Source organism: Rhinolophus sinicus, chromosome 17, assembly GCF_057876585.1.
Source record: "Rhinolophus sinicus isolate RSI-liver-muscle chromosome 17, RSI-T2T, whole genome shotgun sequence".
Classification (NCBI taxonomy): Eukaryota; Metazoa; Chordata; class Mammalia; order Chiroptera; family Rhinolophidae; genus Rhinolophus; species Rhinolophus sinicus.
This window is the reverse complement of record NC_142517.1, coordinates 157753693-157780766: the sequence shown is the minus strand read 5'-3', so window position 1 is coordinate 157780766 and position 27074 is coordinate 157753693. Positions and strand designations below refer to the sequence as shown.

Sequence of the window (27074 nt, the reverse complement as noted above, 5' to 3'; positions counted from 1 at the left end):
GCTACACATCTTCTCCCCAGAAATGTGCACACAAACTTTTGCCTACAGTTTAGACGTTTACAACACTAAAACCCCCAGGTTAGGACACATACAGAATTCTTCATATTTGTTGAAGAACCAAAGTACTTTTCAACAGCTGTGTCTCCCAAGCAATAATCCTCTTTGTTTTTCCAAAGCAAAAAGATTAATTCTTCCCTTCATCTCAGATGAATGTTGGATATTCTTGGCAAGCATGACTTTAACATTTAGCCATTCTTCATAATAGCATTTTTTTTTTAAATTTCTTCATCCTCATTCTAAAGAGGAATTAAACTAGACACACACTGGTATATCACCTCCACCAGCTAAATGAGGCTATAATTTCATTGATTATACTATTTCATTGCTTTTAAAATGAGCAATAATAGGTAGCATAATGATTATCGGATACTTCCAGTAACCACATGGTGGTCCAATTCATAAAACTCTTAACAATAGTAAAGGAAATTCAGGATCAAAATATCTATTTTATGATTATATTTTAAAGGACAGATTCGATACCAGTCAGTTTAGCTATTCCAAGCTGTTGTTTCACAATTTTTCATTATGCCAAGATAATACTAATGAACTGGAATTTACCTGAACCTTAAGGAGAATGGCAAGTATATTTCTGTTTATTTCCCATAATCCTTTCCTGCTATGTGTAAACAATACTAATACTCAAGTCTGTTTGACATTTTGGTGTGAAAGACTGCTTGCTTATAGTATCCGTAACACTCCTAAAATCTCTTTTAGCTACTGCTTTTTGTCACCATCCAGAATTCTGAGTGAAATGCAAAGAAACATGTCATGTAATATATACATTTCCCCTTTTCCTCTAATATTTATCATTTGCACTCTCTTATACATATGATAGTGGAAATGCCTTCTTAAGATGATTATACCAAGTTCATCCTTGGACAGAGTCTTCAAATTTCCCAGGAAAAAGACTCAGAGACATAGATTTGCACGCAGTTTTTTGAAGAGTGCTTTCATAGTCAACATCTGTGAGGGAATAAAGGAAGTAGAATTCGGCAAATGGAGGAATTAAATTGTCACTGAACCATAACAAACACCTCAGCTAATCCCATAGAGAGCTTTGGATTTGAGGTGACCCTTGGGGTTGTCCTGCCCTGAGAAAACAGAGCCCGTTTGCTCTCATTGCCAGTCTTTGGATGCAGGCGGCCCCCAGGGGAGGGCCTGACCTTGGCTGAGACAGCAGTTTTTGAGCAAAGGGTGATGAAGCTGAGAGTCATCAGCCACCAGTAACCCCAGCAGGTGGGAGGACAGTTGCCTCATTCCTGAAGGGAAGATGTGGGCCGCACACTACAGGATCCATTACAGTCCTACAGTCCACACCCCCTGCCCTGCATGGATCCACCTGGGAATAGTTCCCACAGGAGTGGCTGGTCTCTTTCCTGGTGAGAGCTATGAGAGGGAAGATTCGGTTAGTATGCATGTAGTCTGAGGCCATGCTGATACTCACTATGCTCATCCTCTATTACCCGCTGCGTGCTCCCTTCGTCTGGGCTACCACCTATGCTAGTCTGGGTATGACCTGGGGTGGCCTACACTCTCATCTCTGAAAAAATCTGAACGACAAACACGACCAATCTTTAAAGTCATGGTTGCCTAAGATACTCGATATTCTTTAGAGATGAGCCGAGAGTTAATTTATTTGCTTTGGGAAAACTAAATGGAATTGTTGCTTAGGGGAAACATTTGTAAAAATTCACCTAACATATGAATAATTCTTCTATAAGATACAAGAGGGTCGTAACCTGGGGTTTTTAGAATCTTGGCACCCTCTTAAATTGACATTCACTGTATGTCATACACTAGAAACATGGCAGTGAACAAGACAGATGAATTTCATGTACTCATTGGAGCTTATGTTCTGGGTGTGTGGAGGTAAATGAAGGACCACATCCAAAATTTATTCACGAATATATAGCAGGTGTGGTGCTATGGGAAAAAAAAATGTTGGGAAAAGAAATAGAGAGTGAGGTGATAGTGGCGAGGGTGTTAATAGGTAGCCAGAGACATTTAAGCAGAAGCTGGAAGGAGGAAGGCAATCGTGGAGAAGAAGGAGCATTTCTGACACAGGGAATGGCAGGTGCAGAGGGTCTCAGTGGCAGCCTGCTTTGAATGCTCAAGCATCAGCACGAAGGCTACTGTGGCTGGAGCTGCTGGAGCAGGGTGATATGGGATGAGGTCAGAGAGGGAGCAGGAGGCCGGATCAGGTGGGTTTCGTAGACCATTGTCGAGACTGTTGCTTTTACTCTGAGCTGGAACGCCATCAGAAGGTCCTGAATAGAAAAGTAACAGGGTCAGATTACACGTTGGAGGGCTCATCTGACTGCTGGGTGGGCGTTAGGCCATTTAGGGACAAGAATGGAAGCAGGGAGACAACAGACTATTTGTACGAGTTTAGGTGAGCCATGATGGCAGCTGTACTTGGTGAGTAGCAGTAGAGGTGATGAGAAAGCATCCGTTCCTGTGTATGTAGATACATTTCAAATATTAACCTTTTGCAGTGGTGAATAAGATTTTGCCTGGGTTATAAAAGAATTTCAGTCTAGTGGGGAAATCAGATCTGTAATGGATTATCTCATCGCACAGTGTTAAGAGCAGAGGTAGGGACGTAGAGGATAGTGGGGTTCTTGGAGCCCTTCTGGGAAAATCCAGGGTAGGAAATAGAAAAACCTAGACTGATGACATAGGCTGAGACTGGACCAGGTTAAAAACTTCGATTTTAATCCTGAAGTTGATATGAACAGTTAAACAATATTACGTAAGGAGGCAACACATTCCAGTTGATGACTTTGATTTACCAAGTAACTCGGGAGAGTGTGAGAAAGCTCAGGAGGTGTTAAGACTGAAGGCAAGGAGCACAGTTAAGATCCGCAGTTGTCCCTGGGGGGAGATGATAGGGTAATATTTATTATGCCTTTGCTGTATACTAAGCACTATTCTAAGCACTTTATGTGTATTAACTCAATTCTTGAAACAACTCTTATCAGGTAGATACCATTAATATCCACCTTTTACAGATACGTAGCTTCAAGCACAGATAGGTTAAGAAAACGTGCCCAAGTTCATGGGGCCACACAGCTCTAAGCAGGAGGCAAGATTTGAACCCAGACCCTCTGACTGGTGAATTCTCACCCTTACACACTATGCTACACTCATCTCATGAATATAAGGGCCTGGAGATTTGCAGAGAATAATAGGACGAATCTCTTATTCTGTCATAATCTGAATTGTTAATGACTTTGCATTAGTGTTTTAGCAGTATCCATAAGAAACCCACCATCGTGTCATCTCCTTTTCTGCTTACTCAGAGCTCGAATTCTCTTTTGGCACCCGTTTCTCTTTCTGCACAGTCTCATGTTTCCTTTCTGTAGCAATGCAGTGTACAGAGCAGATGTTCAGGGTGTATCTTTGGATACAACAATATTGTGACATCATCACCTTGTCAGGTAACCCAAGTGTATGCTTTTATCTCATCTCAGAATGTCTTCCTAGGGGAATACCTCAAACTTGGTCTTCATTGGTGTGCTTTTAGCTCAAATTCACTAGGTTAACTCACTGCCACCACAACATCAGTACTGTATGAGATTGTTGTGAAATACACTGGTATCCAGGGAGAAAAGTGTATCTTTTGACTAATCACTCAGAATACAAACACGGACTGTAAAATAGTCATATGACTGTTATTTTCCTAACTGTCAAAATGTGGAGAATTTGAGTAGTACAGGGGTTTCCTAACAAAACTGTCTGGAGAATGCCCGACTTACTTTGCCTAAGACATGGCAGCTCTGCTGCCTCACCTCTGTTCAGGGAGGTATTGAGCATCAGTGTCTTTTTCATGTGCTTGTTAATGATACTTTTACAGTTTCATGAAGCACAATACTTACTGTACCTTAGACCAAATGTTATCCAAAAGAACAAATAGAAACTTCCAGCCCTGACAGGGATTCAAACCTAAAGCTTAACACAGGGACACAAAAATAGCAAGAAATAGCTTGCTCACACAAAGATATCGTGTAGTGTCAGTGGGAGGGCAAGAAGGCCACAGCCCCAGGGGCCTCGGTGAGTAGTGTGTGTCCTGTGTGGCCAAGAGACAGAGAAACCACTTGTGGCCAAAGGCAGCGGGCTGGGAGAAGGGAAGGGATGAGCTCAAGGAAGATGACACAGTCTAAATCAGAAACGAGGGGAATGTGTTGCATTCTGGGAAAGCCGGGAGGGATTGGAAATGAATTGATGGCCACTGAGTAAGCAGGGTTCAAAAGCCCCATAGGTTTTGGAAACTGGAGTACCTTAAACCATGAAGTTGAGTGTTACGAGCACATACTTGAGAAGCTCTAAAGCAGGGGTGTCCAAACTTTTTTTAACGTTTTTTTACCAAGGGCCATATGCGGTAAAAACAACGGGCCACTCACTTGAGGTGAAGTACGTATTGCCTCACCTGGTTTATTTAAGTAAACGAAATGTTTTTGGAATTTGTTGCGGGCCAATTAACAATGGATCATGGGCCGCAGTTGGCCCGCGGGCCGCAGTTTGGACACCCCTGCTCTAAAGTCACAACCAGGCCTACTCAGCTCTTTCTTCTCAGTTCACGTTCCAGGTAAGGAGCATTTTTAATTTTGAAATCCAGGTGCACAGTCAGAAGGGCGAAACAGTGACACCCATCCTTTTAATGAGCATTGCTACTGGATGCGAAATTAGCATCACTCTGAATTTTATGTGATGTCAGTTAAGTGAAGGTATTTTATAGCACTTTACAACAAATTAGAATCAGCTAAATTGAAAATAAGCCTAGCAGCTGGGATAAGTAATCAGGTAAGAGGGCAGTTTTGCTATTTTTGCTTTGAGCTGAAGACGGAATTTGAATTTCTAATGTCCCCGAGGTGTAGTATTCACAATTGGGGAGCATGGTTTCTGGGATGATTGTTTAAGATATTAGCGGCTCAGTCTTACCCTCCTGTCTACAACTTGCTTAGCCATGTGCCTCAGAAATTGACGCACATATGCATGTACACCAGAGAGAGGGTGGTGAGTTAGTGTAGGACCGCGCTCTGCTTCTGATGGAATAGTGGAGAGCAGACTAGAAATAGATGACCCAGATCAAGGCAGTAAGTCATCCACATTAACTGAGAGACTCTAATGAAAAGACAGAAATTCATATGAAAACTCTGTGGCCACCCATGAAAGCAGCTTCAATCAGAGGAACAATTAGAACGCTTTCATATTTTAAGGAAACAGTGACTGTGTCCAGTTGCTGCAGTTTGCATCTAGTCAGAATGCCCTAACATCATAAATACTGACTTTGGTGGACAGCGTTTTACAGCAGAGCTTTTCACTCCATGAACTTGTATGTGTTGCCTGGATTACTAGATGATTTTAGCATCTGGCATATGCCAGGAAGCTGTTGAGGAGGCCAAAGGAAGGTTGGTGAATGACTGTTCAGAGGTCGGTGACCCAGGATATACCTGACGTGTGGCTTGAAGTTTGCTTGTGTGGCAAAAGGAGGAGAAAAAGGTGACAGGGAGCGGGCTCTCAGCATATATGAAACTTTGCAGGTGGCTCAGAATGGAAGTATTAAAGAGGGCAATAGAGGAAGATAAAATGATGCTTGTAATTATGGCTTATAAACAGAAACAGGCCATACTGAGTATAAGAGTCTGCCTTTATGCGTGGTTTTGTTTTCCACGACTTCAGTTACCTACAGTCAACCATGGTGTGAAAAATATTAAATGGAAGATTCTAGACAGAAACAATTCATAAGTTTTAAATTGAATGTTAGTCCTAGCAGCATGGTGAAATCTTGCACCGTCCCAGTCCGTTCAGCCTCTGAGGTGCAGCACCCTCCCCGCCTATGAGTCACTTCGTAGCTGTCCTGGTTACCCTATCGGCCGTCTTGGTATCGCAGTGTCTGTGTTCAAGTAACCCTTATTTTACTTAATAATGGCCCCAAAGTCAAGAGTAGTGATGCTGCCAATTCAGACATGCCAAAGAGAAACTATACAGCTCTTCCTTTAAGTGATAAGGTATGTATGTATAGGAAAAAAACAGAACATCCAGGGTTCAATACTATCCAGTTTCAGGCATCCACTGGGGGTCTTGGAACATTTTCCCTGTGGCTAAGGGGGAGAGGACTACTGTATATAATTTTCATTTTTCGTCTCTACAGCTGACAGATTACATGAAATAATCTGCATAAAATCCATGTATGTAGGTTTCAAATTTAGAGAAAAGTGAAATTTGTACAGATTTCTTTCTACTTACAAGCTTTCTACTTGAAACATTTTACTCAAAATGCTGTATATGTTTACTATTTATTTTAACTGTTTTTATCTTAAAATGTTCAGGTACCTTTTCAGATACCTAATTACTGAAGCAGCAGATAATTTGAATGATAAACGGACCTTCTTTAATTTCTTCACTAGTAACTTCTCTTTCCCTAACCAATTGCCCTTATTTAACTTTTCAGCACTTTGTACGCTAGGTATGGATATTGAAAGAACAAGGTTTTAAACTTCCATCATCATTACCCATTGATAATTTTGTTTGTAAACAGTACCCTAAGCAGGAAAAGCTGACTTCTCTGGTAGAGTATCAAATGTCGTGACACCATGGAGGAATGGGACAGGTCTCTGAAGAATCGGGCTAATAGTGAACACGTATCTTCACTATTGAGCTCCAAACTGACAGCCTCTAGTGCTTGACCCTGTTCAGCCGTCTTGGGGATTGTTGAAGGTGGCACTTTTCTGGTTTGACAGGTCACTGTGCTCTGAAAACATTAAAACACATGCCTGAGTCATAGGGGTTATCCACTAACTTTGTTGCTTTGAGAAAAATGGGTGCTGAGAATTGGGCGAATTTACAAGACAAGAGTTCAAAACTGCTGACCTATTTCCAAACAAACAAGTCCTCACTATCTCTTCCTCTTTGTTTTGTACTGCCCTCTCCTGGCTAATAAATTCCTTAGTAGTGAGTGTGAGAAAAACCAAGTGGAAATACTGAGGACTGCTATCATTTCTATTTTCCATCAGAAACTAGCTTCTCATTTTATTTTCAGAAACGTGGGTCAATGTATAGTTAACTCAGATTAACTATACATTTATTCAGATGTGCTGAACTTATAAATTGGTGTAGAAAATGTCTGTGTGAGAGTAATTTGGTCATTTATATGAACTTCATAATGTCTGTGAAAGAAATGATTTTGCAGCTAATTGCATCATTAGTCAAATTTTCTGAATCATTGATGTGAAAATCCAGTGTTATTGGAAATAATTTGGACACTTTTTCTCCATGTTTGTATTTTACAGTGGCTGCTAATTTACAGAAGATTGTAGATGATCCAAAAGCTTTAAAAACCTTGACATTTAAGTTGGTAAGTGGGATATTATGGAAAGTAGGTAAATATTTTGCCATAATACGCCATCAAGGAATAATAATATAGTTTCATAACCTGCTCTGTAATTTTGTTGCTGTTTTCTTTTGGGATCCATTTTTGCATTCGTCATTTGCCTGTTCAACATTTGGGAACATTTTCTGATCACGACCAGAAATGTCCTCTTCTATGAGCATAGCTTGTTCTTTTACCATTACATCTTTAATTAAGAGTGGCCGTTTGAGAAACCTTGAGCACCATACCATTTGGCTTCCCGTTTGATGGCAACTTGACCATGTGGAACAAAATTAGACAATTCCAAGTAACTTTTTTTTTTAATCAGGATTAAAACGTTTATTATTTGGATGATGTATTTCATAGTTTCCAGTAATTTGCTTAAGAGCATTTTTTTTTCAGTGACAGTTGACTTACAATGTTCTGTTAGTTTTGGGTGTACAATATAATTATCACACATGAATATATGTTGTACACAGCAAAGTGTTGGTCATGTAGGCCTGAAATTGCTTGCAGCATTCTGACTGGCCCTTGATAAGATTAACTGATAATTTAAAACTCAGTCACTTAACGTACTGTTTGCTAAAACTTTTGCTAAAGCATTCCTGAAGTGGAAGCCAAGTGGTTCTAACTTTTAAAAAATTGAGGCCGATTATTGTAGAAATGGTGTAGGTAATTGCAAGCAATTGCAAAACAGCTAGTGAACAAAGACACAGCATTTTAACTCCACATTTCAAATCACAGTAACAGTTTCTAATAGAGTGGAGATATTCCAGCAGTTTTTCTGTACAAGTCAATTTTTAATTTAAGAACTGGGTTGGCCAAGAGATATAAATACTGAGCATTCAGGATCGTTGTGAAATTACGAGATGGTGATGATGGCTGGAAATAGGGAGAAGCCCAAATAGTCAAAAGCAACTATTTTCTTGAAAGTTTTAGTTGCTCTTGGTGCAGCCTGGGTTTCGGGGATTTTGAAAGCACCCCCTGACGATTCCAGTGTTTAGCTGAGGCTGAAAAGCATTCCTTCTCCAATCTCTTTCCTCTCCCCACTCCCACCACTATTAGAAATATTTGGCTCAGGTTTGAAAAGGCATCAGTTCTTATCTTGTATGTCTGCTTGTATAAGAAAAACAGTAGCCCAAGGGGCAAGGATAGAGGTTGCATGAAGAAGTGTGTTTCCTTTTTTTTCTGCCCAATCTTAAGTTTTAGAGATCTTTAGCTTCATTTGACAGATAAAATAATAAGTGAAGTATGATTTCCATTGTTGACACTGCCTGGGCAGGGAGAGCAGAAACCTTTTTTCATCACTTCTAACAAAGTGGTTCAGCCATAGAGGACATTCCAGCTCATGTGTAACGTGCTTTGGGTTTGACGTATCAGTACTGTTTTGTTGTTGGTGTAAGCCTTGAGACAAGTCTTCATAAACATTTTTTTAAGTCATATTTTTTAAAAAATTTTCTACCTAGCAATTTTGTAAAGTAAATGAGTCTTACTTTCAGTGTGGAATTTTTGAAACTACATTAGTGAAAATACGAAGTAAGATATTTAATTTACCCTTGAAATACAAATTGTAACTACATGTAATTAGCATCCAATTGGTACACATTTACATGAGCATTATAGATTTTAGTTACTGAAGTTGAATAACATGCATTGCACATAGCAATTTCGTGAGCATTTTGGTAATTAACAACTAGAGAGCCTTACTTTTAGAGGTTTTGAGCTTAGGTGCAGTCGGAGGCTGCATGACTAAGGTGACATTTCCCAAAAAAACAGGGAAAGCCAGGAAACTGCCAATTCAAGAAGGTCCGTGGAGCAGCTCTACTCCTCCGACTCCAGATCTAAAGCAGCGGTTTTCTCCAAGTGTAGTCCCAAGCCTGGTAGTGTCAGCTTCGTCTGGAAACTAGACAGATGATAAACATGTAAGTGCTAGGGCCCATCTCAGGCTTAAGGCATCAGAATCTCTGGGAGAGGCGGTGCAGGAATCTATTTTAACAAAATTTCCACTGCAGGCTAAAGTTTGAGAACCACTGCTCTAAAGGAAACTTGGCAGTTCACATCTTAGGAAGCACTAGGGTAGTTCTTTGAGTCACCTGGGGAGCTCAACATATCCCAGTGCCCAGGCCGTATCCCTGGACCAGACACAACCTCTGGGGTGAACATGGGCATTAGGATGTTTTCAAACTCTTTGGGTGTTTCCAAAGTATACCCAGGTTTGGGGTGAACGGGATTCTTGTGGTTGACACTGGAGGAGTTAGGTCCCCTACAGGAAGTAGGCCATACCTGCTGGTCTGGCAGGAGGGGTGAGTTTCTAGGAGCACAGACATTTGAGTGAAAGCATGCAGCCATTATACTGTCATGAGAACTTCCTGCTAATGTATACATTTTCCTTTGAAGCAGAGGTTCACAAAGCTTGAGTCTTGGACTTCTGGGGCTCCTTGGGACCCTTTTTAGTGAATCTTGGGTGGCAAAACTCTTTATAGTAATACTAAAATATTACTTGCCTGTTCTATTGTGTTGACATTGGTAGAAAAGCCATAGTGGGTACAACGGCTGATGTTGGCATGAATCGGGGCAGGAACTCCAAACTGTACTAGGAGCCAGCATGTTCTTGAAGACCTTGCACGTGCTCAGTCACTGGAAAAACATTTTAAAAATACAAAAACCAGTTTCAATTAAGAAATTTCCTAATAAGGCAAGAGACATTATTGATTTTATTAAATCTCTACTGAGGACAGATCTTTCTAATATTCTGTGTGATGAAGTGGGGAAGCACTTCTTCAGCAAAAGCACTTGTGAGATTATTTGAATTGTGAGCTGAACTAGCCATTTTCCGTGTGTGTGTGTGTGTGTGTGTGTGTGTTTATGGAACACATTTTTACTTGGAAGAATAACTGACAAACTATGGTTATTCAGACAAGGGAATTGGCAGACATTTTTTCCAAAATGAACCAAGTAAGCCTGGCAAGTCAAGGAAAACAACTGACAATATTTGTTGTGGATAAATTTTAGCTTTTGAGCAAAAATAGGATTTTGGAACGCTTGTAAGTTTGACAGCTCCTGTACTAAAAGACTTTTCTGATGAGATGGGCGATGTTAATGAATACGATTTGTTGACATGGTATAATGACATGTTGATATTTTATAATGAAATTTGTCAATGTTGGAAAATCTACGTAACTCAGTTGTACTGAAAAAAATCATACATGTGTAAAAGATCCATTCCGACTTTTGGTCAAGATGGTGGAGTATGGAAATACTGTGCTCGCCTCCTCCCATAACCACATCAAAATTACAACTAAATTATTTAACAACCATTATTGAAAACCACTGGAAGTGTTACTGGACAGAAATTTTGTAACTAAGGACATACAGAAGAGGCCACAATGAGACTGGTGGGAGGGGCAGAGACGCAGAACAGGCAGGTCCCATACCCACAGTGTAGTGATTAATAATCAGAAGGATATCTTGTCTGTGGAGGACCCCACTGAGGAACAAATCATACCAGTGCCAGAAAGAGGAGTCCCCGTACCATCTAAGTATGAAAACCAGCAGGGATGGCATCTGAATGACACGGAGGGCTGCTGGAGTCCCAGGTGTTCCTCTTGAAGAGCTTATGCATGGACTCTCTCGCTCACTCTGGGCTCCAGTGCAGGGGCAGCAGCTCAAAAAGCACTAAGGACATACAGGGAGGAATTGAATTGACTAGATTCAGAGAAAGGGCTGGAGAGTCAGGGCAGCTGTCTCCAAGGACAGAAGCGCTGGCAGATGTCATTGCTTCTTTGTTGAACTCATCCCCACCCAGGCCGTGGGTGCCAAACCTGAGCTATCCATTAGCCTGGCTAACACCCTTCTCTCTGCTCTGATGGTTCCCTAAAGTGCCACCCAATTCAAGCACCCAGCTTGAGCCTTCCAGCGGCTTTTCAACACAAGCATTCTGCCTGACCTCACACTTTGGACTTGCATAAAATCTCCCAAAGGTCTACAAACCCCAAACAACCAGCAGCTGGCCTCAGGGTACCCTGTACCTCTTACTAAGCAGCTTGGTACAAGCAGTAACCGGTCTCAACTTGCATGGTAACTTCCATCAGATTGCCCCAAACCTGGCATAAGCACTGGCCAATGTTGGCTTGGAATATAATTGCTTCAACTAAGCAGCTACAAGTCTGGCACAAGCAGTGGCTGGCCTGAGCTCTCATCGTGGTGCCCAACAAAGGGTTCCTACCCCGGCACTGGCAGCAACCAGCCTCGGTTAGCAGCATAGTCTCTCTCAAGCACCTCCAAGCTCAGCACGAGGGGCAAACAACAGCAAATCACATTGTAGCTCCCACCAGGTGTCCCCAAGCTGGGCACAAATGGCAGCTGTCCTTGGTCCACATCCGGCACTTCTCCCAAGAGGCACGAGAACCAACACATTCAGTGGTTGACTTCAGACCACACCTGAGCACCTCCAAACCAGTTCCACAAATGACACATTCAAAGGGCAGACTCAACTGGCACCTGAATCCAGCTCAAGCTACTCCCACTCTGTGGGGTCAGCCGCCATAAGCCAGCTTGTCTGCTATAGTCATGGCCAGCCCTCACAGCCAGTCAGTCTGAAGAAAACTCCAAAAAAAGAACTAAACAAAATCAAGATAAGCAATCTACTAGATAGATAATTCAAAAACACTGGTTATAAGGATGCTTAGTGAACTTAGGGGAAGAACAGATGAACTCAATGAGAACCTTAACAAAGAGATAAACCATAAAAAAAGACCAGTCAGAAATGAATAGTATATTAGAGGAAATCAACAGTAGATTAGATGAAGCAGAGGATTGAACCAGTGATCTGGAAGACAAGGTAGCAGAAAACAATCAGAACAGCAAAAAGAAAAAATAATTTTATAAATGAGGATAGTTAAAGGAACCTCTGAGACAATATCAAGCATAACATTTGTATTATAGGGGTACAAGAAGGAGAGAGAAAGGGATTGAAAACCTATTTGAAGAAATAATGACTGAAAACTTTCCTAACCTGGTGAAGAAAATAGACATACAAGTCCAGGAAATAGCGAGAGTTCAAAGATACCAAACGAAGACACATCATAATAAATGACAAAGCTTAAAGACAAGGAGAAATCTTAAAAATAGCAAGATAAAGTTAGTTTTGTGGGAGTTCCCTTGTATGTAATTCTTAGTTGACTTCTCAACAAACTTTGCAGGCCAGAAGGGAGTGGCATGAAATATTTAAAGTGATGAAAAATAAAACTTACAATCAAGATAACTCTACCCAGCAAGGCTTTCATTTAGAATCTAAGGAGAGATAAACAGTTTCTCAGACATGAAAAAGATATAGGAGTTCACCACCACTCCACTGATTTTACAAGAAATATAAAAGGGACTTCTTAAAGGAGAGAAAAAAAAAGATGAAAAATAGGGATAAGAAAATAGAGAAAATAAAATATTCTTATTGACAAAGGTATACATGTAGTGAAAGCAATGGATCAACCAACTATAAAGCTAGTGTAAAGGTTAAAAGGCAAGAGTAGGAAGATCATGTAATTACAACAGTATATTAAAGGATAAACAGAAGCACACACAAAAGTAAAAAATCACGACAAAAACGTGGAGGGAGTAAAATTTACAGCGATTTTAGAATGTGTTTGAACTTACGTGAACAGCAATTTAAAATAGATCGCTACAAACATAGCTTGGTATATGTACATAGTAACCACAAATAACATGTCTACAAGAGATATGCAAGAAATAAAGAGAAAAGAATCCAAACTACACTATAGAAGGCTATCAACATACAAGAAAAAGAAAGTAAGAGAATAAGAATGGAATAGAGAGCTACAGAAACAATCAGAAAACAGTAAATAAAATGGCAATAACTACATACCTATCAATAATTAAACGTCAGTGGACTAAATACCCCAATCAAAAGACATAGGGTTGGTGAATGGATAAAAAAGAACAAGCCTACACATACACTGCCTGCGAGAGACCCACTTCAGAGCAAAAGACACACATATAGACAAAGGGATAAAAAAAGGTATTTCGTGCAAATGGAAACAAACAAACAAAAAAACTAGGGTAGCAATACTTATATCAGATAAAATAGACATTAAAACAAGGACTGTAATGAGACCATTAAGGGCATTGCATAATGATACAGTGATCAATCCAACATAGTTGTAAACATCTAGTACCCAACGTAGGAGCACCTAAGTACAGAGAACAAATGTGGACTGACATAAAGGGAGAGATTAACGGTTATAGCAGGGGACTTTAACAACCCATCAACATCATTGTGCAGGTCATCCAGACAGAAGATCAACAAGGAAACAGTGGCTTTAAATGACACATTAGAGCTGCTGAACTTAATTTTAAAACATTTCACTCTAAAGCAGCAGAATATACCTTCTTTTCAAGTGCGCATGGAACATTTTTCCAGGATGTACCACATGTTAGGCCACAAAATGAGTCCAGGAAATTTAAGAAGATTGAAATCGTATCAAGCATCTGCTCTGATTACAGTGGTATGACACTAGAAAACAGTTGCAAGAAGAATACTGAAAATCACACAAACATGGAGGCTAAATAAAATGCTACTAAACAATGAATAGGTTAACAATGAGATCAAGGAAGAAATCGAAAGATACTTTGAGACAAATGAAAATGAAAACACAATGACCCCAAATCTATAGAACACAGCCTAAGCAGTTCTAAGAGTGAAACTCATGGCAATACAGGCCTACCACAAGAAAAATCTCAAAGAAACAATCTAACCTTACACCTAATGGAACTAGATAAACAAGAACAAATAAAGCCCAGGGGGAGTAGAAGGAAGGAAAAAATAAGATCAGTGTGGAAATAAATAAAATAGAATCTATAAAAACAACAACAATAGAAAACAATCAATGAAACCAAGACCTGGTTCTTTGAAAAAATGAGCAAAATTGATCAACCTTTATTTAGCCAGACTTATCAGAGTGGAAGAGAGAGCACTCAAATAAATAAAATCAGCAATGTAAGAAGAGAAATGACAACCAACTACACAGAACTACAAGAATTGTAAGCTAATACTATGAACAATTAATTATATGCCAACAAATTGGAAAACCTAAAAGTAATGGATAAATTTTTAGAATCATATAATATTCCAAGGCTGGATCAGGAAGAAACAATAAATCTGAATAGACCAATAACAACTAACGAAATTGAATCAGTAATCAGAACACTCCAAACAAAATCCCTGGACTCAGTGGCTTCATGGGTACATTTTACCAAACATTCCAGTTAATACCTATTTATCCATCTCAAACTATTTCAAAAAATTGGAAAGAAGGGAAGGCTTCCAAACTCATTTTACAAGGCCAGCATTACCCTCATACCCAAACAAGACAAATACACTAATCTATAGATATATGTAGAGAGAGATATGTGACAATATCCCTGATGAACATAAATGCAAAAATCCTCAACAAGATATTAGCAAACTGAATTCAGCAATACATTAAAAAGATTATATACCATAGTCAAGTGGGATTTGTTCCCAGGATACAAGGTTGATTCAGTATCTACAAATTAATTAACAATAGAGGTCAATTAATGTGATACACCACATAAACAAAATGAAGGATGAAAGATGAAAATCATATGATCATATCAATAGATACAGAAAAAGCATTTGACAAAATCCAACATCCATTTATGATAAAAACTCTCAGCAAACTGGGGATAGAGGGAACATATCTCAACTTAATAAAGGCCATGTATGACAAACCCACACCTAACATCATACTCAATGGTGAAAAGCTGAAATCTTTTTCTCTAAGATCAAAGACAAGACAAAGATGTCCATTTTCCCCACTTTTATTCAACATAGTAATAGAAATCCTATGCACAACAATCAGACCAAAAAAAAGGAGGTGTCCAAATTGGTAAGTAGTAGTTGTCATTATTTACAAATGACGTGATACTATATATAGAGAGAAACCTAAAGATTCTACCAAAAAACTATTAGAATAAAAGAATTCAGTAAGTAGCAGGATACAAAATTAATGCTCAGAAATTGATTGCATTTTATACATTAATAATGAACGATCACAAGAGAAATTAAGAAAACAATCCCACTTACAAATGCATCAAGAAGAATAAAACACCTAGGAATAAATTTAATCAAGGAAGTAAAGACCTGTACTCAGAAAACTATAAGATACTGAAGAAAAAAATTGAAGAAGATATAAATAAATGGAAGGCTAAACCATGCTTATGGATGGGAAGAATTAACATTGTCAAATTGTCCATACTACCCAAAACAATCAACAGATTCAATGCAATCCCTATCAAAATACCAATGGCGTTTTCCACAGAAGTAGGACAAATATTAAATTTTGTATGCAACCACAAAAGACCCCAAATATGCAAAACAATCTTGAGAAAGAATAAAGTTGTAAGTATCATGCTACCTGATATCAAACTATACTACAAGGCCATCATAAACAAAACAGCATAATGCTGGCATAAAAAAAACACAGAGATCAATGGAACAGAAAAGAGAGCCCAGAAATAAACACACACTGATACGGTCAATTAATCTATGACAAAAGCAAGAATATTCAATGAGGTAGACAGTCTCTTTAATAAACAGTGTTGAGAAAACTGGACAGATACATGCAAAAGAATGAAATTGGATCACTTTCTTACACCATATACAAGAATAAACTCAAAATGGATTAAAGACAAATATAAGGCCCTAGAAGAATATACAGGCAGTGGACTATTTGACATTAATCTTATTTTTTTTTTTGGGGGGGGGGGGATATGTCTCCTCAGGCAAAGGAAACAAAAGAAAAAAAAATAAATGAAACACATCAAACTAAAGTTTTTGCACAGTGAAGGAAACCATAAAAAAAAATGAAAGGTCAACAAAACGTAAAGACAACCTATTGAATGGAAGAAGATATTCACTAATGATACATCCAAAAAGCCGTTAATATCCAAAATATGTAATATGTAAACTCATACAACATAACACCAAGAAAAACAGACGGTCTGTTTAAAAAATGGGCAGAGGACCTGAATAGAAATTTCTCCAAAGAGGACATGCAGATGGCCAATAGACATGTAAAAAAATGCTCAACATCACTAATAGTCAGAGAAATGCAAATCAAAACCATAATATCACCTCACAGCTGTCACAATAGCTATCATCAATAAATCAACAAACAAGTGTCGGCGAGGATGTGGAGAGAAGGGAACCCTCACGCACTGTTGGTGGGTTTGCAAATTGGTGTAACCACTATGGAAAACAGTTTGAAGATTCCTTAAAACATTAAATCTAAAACTACTGTATGACCCAGCAATCCCACTTCTGGGTATTTATATGAGGAAACCCAAAATACTAATTCGAGAAGATTTATGCACCCCAGTGTTCATTGCAGCATTATTTGCAATAAGCAAGCTATAGAAGCAACCTAAATATCCATCGATAGACAAATAGATAAAGAAGATGTGATACAGATAGAGAATAGAATATTATTCAGCTATAAAGAGGAATGAAATATTGCCATTTTTTACAACATGGATGGACCTAGAGTGTATTATGCTAACTGAAATATGTCAGAGAAAGACAAATACCATATGATTTCACTCATATGTGGAATCTAAAAAAATAAATGAACTAACAAAACAGAAACAAACTCATAAATACAGAGAACATAGATGGTTGCCAAATAGGTGGGATATTGGGCAGACTGGTGAAAAAGGTGAAGGTGTTAAGAAGTACAAATTGCCAGTTATAAAAACAGTCACAGAGAAATGAAGTACAGCATAGGGAATATAATCAATAATATTTTTTGTAACTATGTATGGTATCAGATGGGTACTAGACTTAACTGGGTAATCACTCTGTGAGTTATAAAATGCCTAATCACTATGATGTATACCCAAAACTAGTAAAAATGTTGTATGTCAACTAACTGAAAAGACTTTTTTAAAAATATAAAAGAAGATCCATTCAAAATGCAAAGTAGAACAATGGATTTTAACATAACAGTATGAAAAGTTTGATGCTATAGTTTTAGATTCCACATTACTGCTAAACTTTAGGAAACTACCACTTGTCAAGTTTTAGTATAGTAACAAACAATGTCCACAATTATCTGTAAAGTCTATTAAAATACTCTTCCCTTTTTCAACTACGTTATTTATATCAGAGTGGATTTTCTTTATATACTTCAAGGCAAACAACATAAAGATACAGCTTGAATGTAAAGCAGTGCCAATCTTTTCAAATTTTTTTGTTTTGGTAAATGTTATTTGTCATGAAGATTTCATTTATATTAGTATGTAATGCATTTATTTTATGTTTAATGAATTATTAAGTGCATACTTTAGAAATGTCTCAGTTTTAATTTTCAAGATAGTATAATAAATATAACCTACATAAACATTTCATATTTAAAAAAATATTTTAATAATAATACTTTAACTTAAAATAGGTTTAAAATATTAATTCGAAGACAAGTTAGTACAATAAATGCAACCCACATAAACATAAGCTTCTGAAGTCCTCAGTACTTTTTAAGACTGTTAAGGGATCCTGAGACCAAAAAGTTTGAGAAATGCCGCTTTAAATGTCTCTGGTCCTTTTTCTCTAGATTTCCGAGTCTTTTGCATATTAGTGTTTTGCAGGCTACACTGACAGTGACAAGCGCTTGGCCTTGGTTAAACGAGAGCGAGCAAGGGGGAGGAAGGGCTGAGTGCCTGGACACAGAGCCAGACAACCTGGTCTGTGCCTCTGCCAGGAAACAGAACATTCCTGTGGAGCTGCAGGAGGCACTGAGACGGAGGGTGGGATAGGACTCCCCCAAGACTCCCCTATACTATGTGCCCCAAATAACCACTGGTTTCATCACCCATTCTCATTGTAAAATCTCAGTTCCATTACTCTTCACAAGAAGGATTTAATATTTTTCTTTATGTCTAGTGTGCTCAACCACTACTGGATACGTTTTTTTTTTTTTTTTTAATTTCTAATCATTTTAACCTCCCCTATTCACCCTACCAAACTCCTGATGTAGCTTTCAGATGCGTTCATGTGCTTCACACTTGAGAGTCTGACCTTTGTGTCACCACCAGCAGAATTTGGCCTTACATGTTTGTCAGTTGCCTGTTACACAGATCGGCGCTGCCCCCATTCAGTGGTTGAGTAAACGACATTGTTAGCAATAGCTAAGCAAGCAGGAAAGAAATTTAGGGAGACTCATAAAGAAGCAGTGATAGTGGAATGAGAACATTGGTAGGGGAGGTGAATATTCCAGTATCAGTATGAAAAATCTATCATAAAATATCTCAGCTGAAAACCCTTGTATGCCTGTGATCCTTTGTTAAAAGTGATGAGGAAAGGAATGTTTTTGATCTGCCCCTGGCAACGCAAACAATGAAAATTATACTTTACTGAATATCTTACCTGTCAAATAAGAGTAGAGAAATCATTGGGCAGGCGCAAAGTAAGTTCTTTAAGTGCTAACTAATGTTCCTACCCCTTAGGCTACTGATTTTCTTATGTAAGCATAACTACTCACGCTGAATGTTATTTTAAAGGTAATTATTTTAAAATATTCAAGTTATATGTTCTAATTAGCTGCTTAAATGAAAATGCTGGGGTTGACAAAGGGCTGAGTTTATGGAGCAGTGCTAAGTGGGCTCATTGTGATGATTGGAAAGGGCTTTTTTTCTTCCCCCACGGGAAACTAATTATTTTGACAATAATTTAGCAAGAAGTAGGCCAAGAAAAGGTTTGTATGGTCCTTTGGTAATTAGTTGCCTGTTTCCAGTAATTCATCAGATTTTTTTCTCCATACTTGTGGTACTTTCATATAGAGTGAAGCAGCAGCTTAGAATGGTGATCTGAGTTAGTGTGTGCATGTGTGTGTGTGTGTGTGAAGGAGAGAGAGAGGGAGATGAGAAAGAAAATTAAAATAACTTATGAATTAGGATCACTGAGAGGTTTGATGGGCAATGGCTTATTTCCAGTTCCTTTTGATTTTGAAGTAAAAAAAAAAAAAATTTGATACTGTAATTTGGGCCAATTTTTGGCAATAAATATGCCCTACACTATTACAAACAAAATTCTGTTATAGAAAAATATCTGTTATGGTACCTGTTCCTGTAAAAAAATTACTGGTATTTAAATAACAGTTATCTATGAGGAGCCACTGCAGTACTTTCTGACTTTTCTTTCTTTGTTTTACAGAAATAATTTTGCTAAAAAAAAATTGCCCCGAGTGACCTGTTAGATCTCTTCTGTTTATTTTCATAATATTCTTTTTAAAAAGTATTATTAAGGAGCTCTAATTTAAAAGTATATTTAAAAATCACTTTAGTTACTGAAACTTTGTATGTGGTTTCTTGGCAGTCATATGGGTCATTGGCAGTTCCAAAGCTGATAGCCTGGGCACGGTGGTATGTTAACGGAAACAAATCCCTTTTCCCCATTTTCTGTACTTGTTAGCATGTGATGATCAGATTTCTTACAGCAGTTAGCACCCAGTAGTCATTTAAGAGAATGATTCTTAGGATCTCTCCTGCAAGAGACGAGCCACATGTCCCATACTGACTGTGCCTTTGCTTGGATCTGCTATCACATGAACAAGTCTGTAAAAACCAGCAGGGACAAACCAATGCTGAAAATTTGTGTGCTTATTTTCAGGCTTCTGGCTGTGATGGGTCAGAGATTCCTGATGAAGTGAAGCTGATCGGGTTTGCTCAGTTGAGTGTCAGCTGATATTTCGTCCCTTGATGTCGCCCTAATCTGTCATGCCTCCCAACACACCACACTCCCCCTCAACTTTTCCCTCCCCACATCCTCCCACCCCCTCACTCCCAGTTCCCAGCAAAATCAGAAGATTGTGAAGAGGCCGGCTTCAACAAAATGGGATAAAAAGTAATTTTTTAAAACTTAACACTCCGAGTTCTGCTTTATTGTCTAGCAATCCACAGTATGAGAACAAACAAATGCCACAGCTGCACGAATGTTGCTAATTTTTCCAAAAGCTGTTTAATATTCTTAGCAATTAATTCGGATATATCTCTTAAGTGAAAAGAATCTGAAATACACTCAGGTGGTCCTATTTATTGGCAACAAAAGGAATTTTTTCTATCAGAAGCTATTTCTTCTTTCATTGTTGTTCTTTCTGTTATATTTTAACTGTACATCTGATAATGCTGCCTCTCTTATGTTGTATTTAGAAATTAATATACTTATAAAGTTAAGATTTATTAGCCAAACTTGAATTCTAGTTTTAAAACTGACTGTGAATTTTATTTTTCATATATTTATGCATTACACACCTTGGCTACGAGAAGAAAAGTTTTTGATTATATGCTTCTTGCAGTTAATCTCTTGTTATTTAAACAAAAAGTTTCAGGTCTATCTTTGGAGTATTTATAACTTCTGACTTTTGAAATGACTGAATTAGGAACTAGGATGCTTATTCTTTTGGTTTGTTTGCCTAAAAACCAATCCACAATCTGATTGTCTTTTGGGAGAGGGAGGTGCCTTGGAAACTTTCATATTAAGAATGTGCCTGAGGCTGCTTTACTCTGGAATAGTCTCAGATCTAAAACTTCCTCTACATAAAGTGGTATTTGTAAGTTTTGCTTCATTGGAACGTTTAGAATGCTATATAAAATGTTGCCATTCTATTAGATTGTTAGTTATATACCCATCTCTGATTTGACTTCTCCTTAAATGATAGGATTTGTTGTCCCAAAGGTGATAAACTTGAAAATACCAGAATCTGAGTTTTACTTGAAATTCTGCAGAATACCCAGATGGAGTGAAAAATAATAGAAAGGGTTTTGTGCAATGAATAAAAGGTAAAACGCTGTTAAGTTTCAAGAATAAATACTTTCAACTCAAGTAGCCCTCTTCCCGACTATATATTACGAAATAGTAACCCTTAGGATTCTCAAAATTGGAATCTAAAATTTCAGGGAGATGGGCTCCCAGGATGGTACCATTCGCTCTTTCCTTGCTAACCCTAGATATGGCAGCTCTTTAATGTACTTTAAAAAGCAAATATATATATTACTAAGGAAGACAAAGTTATTTATAATTGCCTTGTCATAATTCTTAAGGTGTTCTAGAGCCATTTGCATAAAATTTAATGTAATTTCATTCCATTCTATTGTTTACACAACGATTACTCAAAGATGACTGCAAAGGTAAAAGGAAAATAAAAGTGTATTGCACAAAGAAATTGTGTCACATTGTTTTGTCTCTCCTTTAGGTATTATCTGCATTGTTATAGTGATATTTAGCACTTTCATAAAAATGCCTTGTAAGAATTAACTGAGAAAAGTGTTCTAGAGAAAGAATAAGGCACCCGACCAATCACAGAGAATCAGGTTTGACAAGTAACTTGAATTAGCTTGAAGAAAAAAATGAAAGAGAAATATTCACACGTCACACAGACAGTCTTTGAATGAAAACCATAAGGCTCAGGAGGGGTCTGGGATGTAGGAAGACCCAGAACTCACCTCCTCCCACGAAACATCAGATCTACACCTACAGACAGAGCAGTTCCCCCTGAGGAAGGACTGAGGGCTAACTGAACAGCTTCTGCACAATTATATACAACAAATGAGAGTGAGCCCACATAGGAATGGGTAGGAGACACAGCATCATAGGAACCCTACCCACAACGTACCAACCTGCAGTAGGCCAGGATCACTGAGGAGCCTGCGCACAGACTCACATGCCCTGGGACACAGCTAAAAGTGCTTTAAAGGACACTTAAAGTCTATGGGAAGGAAATCCATGTACTAACTGAAGAGCATCTGCCAAACAGGAGGGGAACTGAGGGAACACTCCATTATCAGAGGCACCAGAGAGAACCATTTGTTACGCTTCCCCTCCACCTTCATTGCTTGGGCAGGAGCATGATCCAGGTGCTCTTACCAGCTGGCCAAGGCCACCCCAGTGTGCCCCAGGCCCATACCAGCTCCCAGGCTTGTGCAGAGACTTCCTACAGCACATGTCTACTTCAGGTGCACCTCCAGGCTCCAGCACAGCCTCCCCCCAGGACTCCCCATAGCCCAACTTGCTCCAACTACAGCTCCAACCATCCTGCTAAGGCAGCCCTGGCACAGCTTTCACCTGGCACTCCCCCTCCCTAACCCCTACCCCCCTCACACACAGCCTGTTCCCTCTACTGCTCCAGGCCCTGGCATGACTTGCTCCTGGACTTTCTGTAACCAAAGCCCACTCCGATTCTAGCTCCAATTTGCCTGTCAAGGATGCCCTAAATTGCCTTTCCCCCAGGTTTCCCTGCAGCCCATGCCCACTCCAGCTGGCCAGACTGAGATATATGGAATACCCAATCTACAAAGGGGAAGCTCCTACACAAAGGCCACTCCTTCAAAACCTGGAGAGGTGGTTGCTTCACCTTTTTCATAGAAACAAACACAGAGATACAGCCAAAATGAGGACGTAGAGAAATATTTTCTAATTCAAAGACCAGGACAAAACCTCAGAAAAAGAACTAAATGAAACAGACACAAGCAATCTACCAGATAGAGTTCAAAACAGTGGTTATAAAGATGCTTGGTCAACTCAGGAGAAGACTAGATGGACTCAGAGAGAACTTGAACATAATGAAAGAAAATATAAAAAAAGAACCAATCAGAACTGACGAGTACAATAACTTAAATGAAAAACACACTAGAGAGGATCAACAGATTAGATGATGCTCAAGAACAAGTCAGCGAGCTGGAAGACATGGTAGTGGAAATCACCCAATCGAAACAGCAAAAAGAAAAAAGAATTTTAAGAAATGAGGATAGTTTAAGCAACCTCTGGGACAACATCAAGCATACCATCATTTGCATCATAGAAAGAGAAGAGAGAGAAATGGACATAAAACCTATTTCAAGAAATAATGTCTGTAACTACCCTAACCTGGTGAAGGAAACAGACATCCAAGTATAGGAAGCACAGAGTCCCAAAGAAAATGAATCCAAAGAGGTCCACACAAGAAACAGCATAATTAAAATGCCAAAAGTTAAAGATAAGAGAATCTTAAAAGTAGCAAGAGAAAAGCAGCTAGTTATATTCAAGGGGTCCTCAGTGACACCTTCAGCTGATTTTTCAGCAGAAACTTCATAGGACAGAGGAATGGCACAATATATTCAAAGTGATCAAAGGGAAACTAATAACCAAGAATACTCTCCCCAGCAAGTTTATCATTCAGAATTGAAGGAGAGTTTCCCAGACAAGCAACTGTAAAGGAATTCATCCCCACTAAACCAGCACTACAAGAAATGTTAAATAAATAGATTTCTTTAAGAAGAAAATGCCAAAACTAACAATAAGAAAACATATGAAAGAAAAAGATCTCACTGAGAAAGGCAAACATTTCTTAAAAGTAGTGGATCACACAATTATAAAGCTAGTATGAAAGTTAAAGGACAAAAGTAGTATGATCATGTGTAAGTACAATAATACATTAAAGGATATAAACCCTTCAAAATGTAAAATATAATATTAAAAAACAAATGGGGGTTGAGTAAAAATGTAGTGCTTTTAAAATGTGTTCCAACTTAACCATCAACTTAAAATAAATTGCTAGAAACATAACATGTTTTATATCTCATAGTTATGTACAGCATGACTATATATAAAACCTATAATAGATATACAAAAAAATAAAGGAAAAGGAACCCAAACCATCACTAAAAAAAAGCATTCAACATACAAGAGAAGAGTGCAAAGAAGAAAGAACAGAGAACTACAAAAAAAAAGAAAGAAAACAATAAAATGGCAATGTGTATTAATAATCTATCCACATTACTTTAAATGTAAATGGACTAAATGCTCCAGTCAAAACACATAGGGAGGCTGATGGATAAAAGAAATTCCATACATATACTGCCTACAAGAGATTCATTTCAGGACAAGATACAAAAAGAATGAAAATGAAGGGATGGAAAAGTATTTTTTATGTAAATGGAAACAAAGCTGGGGTAGCAATACTTATATTACACAATAGACTATAACAAGAGACATAGAAGAGCATTTCATAATCATAAAAAGATGATTCAAATAAGAGGATATGTCACTTGTAAACATGTACACATCCAACATAGGAGCATCTAAATACATAAAGCAAATATATAGCATATAATGGGAGAGGTTGACAGTAATACAATAAGAGTAGGGGACTGTAACACCCCACTGACATCAATAGAACATCCTTACAGAAAATCTACAAGAAAACAGTGACCTTAAATGACACTGGTTTTAATCCAAATGGACTTGATATTTATTGAACACTATACCCCAAAACAGCAGAATATACATTCTTTTCAAGTGCATATGGAACTTCCAGGATAGACCACTTATTAGACTACAAAAAAAGTCTCAGTAAATTTAAGAAGATAAAAATTATATCAAGCATCATCTCTGATCACTCACAACGGTATGAAACTAGAAATCAATTACAAAAAGAAAAATGGAAAAAAAAAATCTCACAAACACATGGAGGCTAAACAACGTGTTACTAAACAACCAATGAATTAATGAATCAAAAATATCCTGAGTCAAATGAAAATGGAAAGACAATTATCCGAAACCTTTGGGAAACAACAAAAGCAGTTCTAAGAGGGAAATCCATAGCAATACAAACCCACTTCAAGAAACAAAAAGAATCTCAACAATTCAACTTTACACCTAAAACACTAGGAAAAGAAGAACAGGCAAAGCCCTAAGTGAGTAGAAAGAATGAAATAAAGATCAGAGAGAAAATAAATGAAACAGAGACTCAAAATAAAAGGTAAATGAAACTAAAAGCTGATTCTTTGAAAGGATAAATGAAACAGATGAACCTTTAGCCAGACTCAACAAGAAAAAAAGAGACGGCCCAAGAAAATAGGAAATTAAAAAGAAGTATAAATGGACACCGCAGAAATACAAAGGATTATAATAGAACATATAAACAATAAATGGGATAACCTAGAAGAAATGGATAAATTCGTAGAGAAATCATCTTCTAAGACTGAATCAGGAATAAACAAAATCTGAACAGACTGATAACTATTATCAAAATCAAATCAGTAATTAAAAAGTCCTAATAAGCCAAAGTCCAAGACCAAATTGCTTTATAGGTGAAATCTACCAAAAACTCACAGAAAAATTAATACCCATCCTTCTGAAACTAAATAAAAAAAGTTCAAGAGGAGGGATAGCACGCAACTCATTCTATGAGGCTTGTATGACCCTGATATCAAAACCAGACAAAAAACTATAGAAAAAGAAAATTACACACTAATATCCATGACGAACATAAATGCAAAAATCCTCAACAAAATATAAACAAACCATATTCTGCAATACATTAAAAAGATACACACCATGATCAAGTGATATTTATTCCAGGGATGCAAGGATGATTCGATATCTGCAAATCAATTAACGTGATATACCACATAAACAACATGATAAAAATCATATGATTGTATCAATAGATGCAGAAAAAGCATTTGACAAAATTCAATGTACATTTATGATAAAACTTCAACAAAGTAAGTGAAAAGTAAACATATATCAACATAATAAAGGTGACATATGACAAACTAACAGCTAACATCCTACTCAATGGTGAAAAGCTGAAAGCTTTTTCTCTAGGATAAAGAACAAGGCAAGGATGCCCACCCTCAGCATTCTTACTGAACACAGTATTGGAAGTCCTAGCCACAGCATTAGACAAGAAATAATAGGCATCCAAATTGGAAAGGAGGAAGTAAAGCTGTCACTCTTGGAAATGACATAATACTATATGTAAAAAAAATCCTAAATATTACACATAAAACTATCAGAATAAATGAATTCAATAAAGTTGGAGGATACAAAATTAATATTCAGAAATCAGCTGCATGTTTTATACAATAACGAACTTCAGAGGGAGAAATTAAGAAAACAATCCCATTTACAATTGCATCAAAAAGAATAAAATATCCAGGATTAAATTTTACCAAGGAGGTTAAAAACCTGTACTCTGGAAACTATAAGACACTGATGAAAGAAACTGAAGAAAATACAAATACAAAGGATATATTATGATGCTCCTGGATGGAAAGAATATTAAAACTCACATATTACCCGAGGTGCTCTGCAGATTGAATGAGATGCCTATCACGTTTTCACAGAACTAGAATAATCCTAAAATTTATATGGAACCAAAAAGACCCCAAATAACCAAAACAAATGAGATAGAACAACAAAGCTGGAGGTATCATACTCCCTGATTCAAACTATATTTAAAAATTATAGTAATCAAAGCAGTATGGTATTGGCATAAAAACAGACACATCGATCAGTGGAATAGAATAGAGAGCCCAGGGTGGCCAGATGGCGCAGTTGGTTAGAGTGTGAGCTCTTAACAACAAGGTTGCCAGTTTAATTCCCGCATGGGATGGTGGGTTATGCCCCCTGCAAATAAGATTGAAAACGAGTGACTGGACTTGGAGCTAAGTTGCACCCTCCACAACCAGATTGAAGGACAACTTGGAGCGGATGGGCCCTGGAGAAACACACTGTTCCCCAATATTCCCCAATAAAAAATAAATTAAAAAAAAGAATAGAGAGCCTGGA

At 37.9% G+C, this 27074-nt stretch overlaps 1 protein-coding gene across 4 annotated transcripts in view; it reads left to right on the top strand.

The window, feature by feature from the left end:
• Positions 1–21684, top strand: part of STK39 (serine/threonine kinase 39) — a 282358-nt gene extending 260674 nt beyond the window's left edge. For all 4 annotated transcript variants that reach the window (XM_019727361.3, XM_074337430.2, XM_074337417.2 and 1 more), the window contains 2 exons: positions 7353–7417; positions 20133–21684. In XM_019727361.3, the coding sequence (XP_019582920.3) occupies positions 7353–7417; positions 20133–20207 (140 nt within the window). In that variant the 3' untranslated portion in view covers positions 20208–21684. The remainder of the gene's footprint in view (positions 1–7352; positions 7418–20132) is intronic.
• Positions 21685–27074: the final 5390 nt, after the last annotated feature.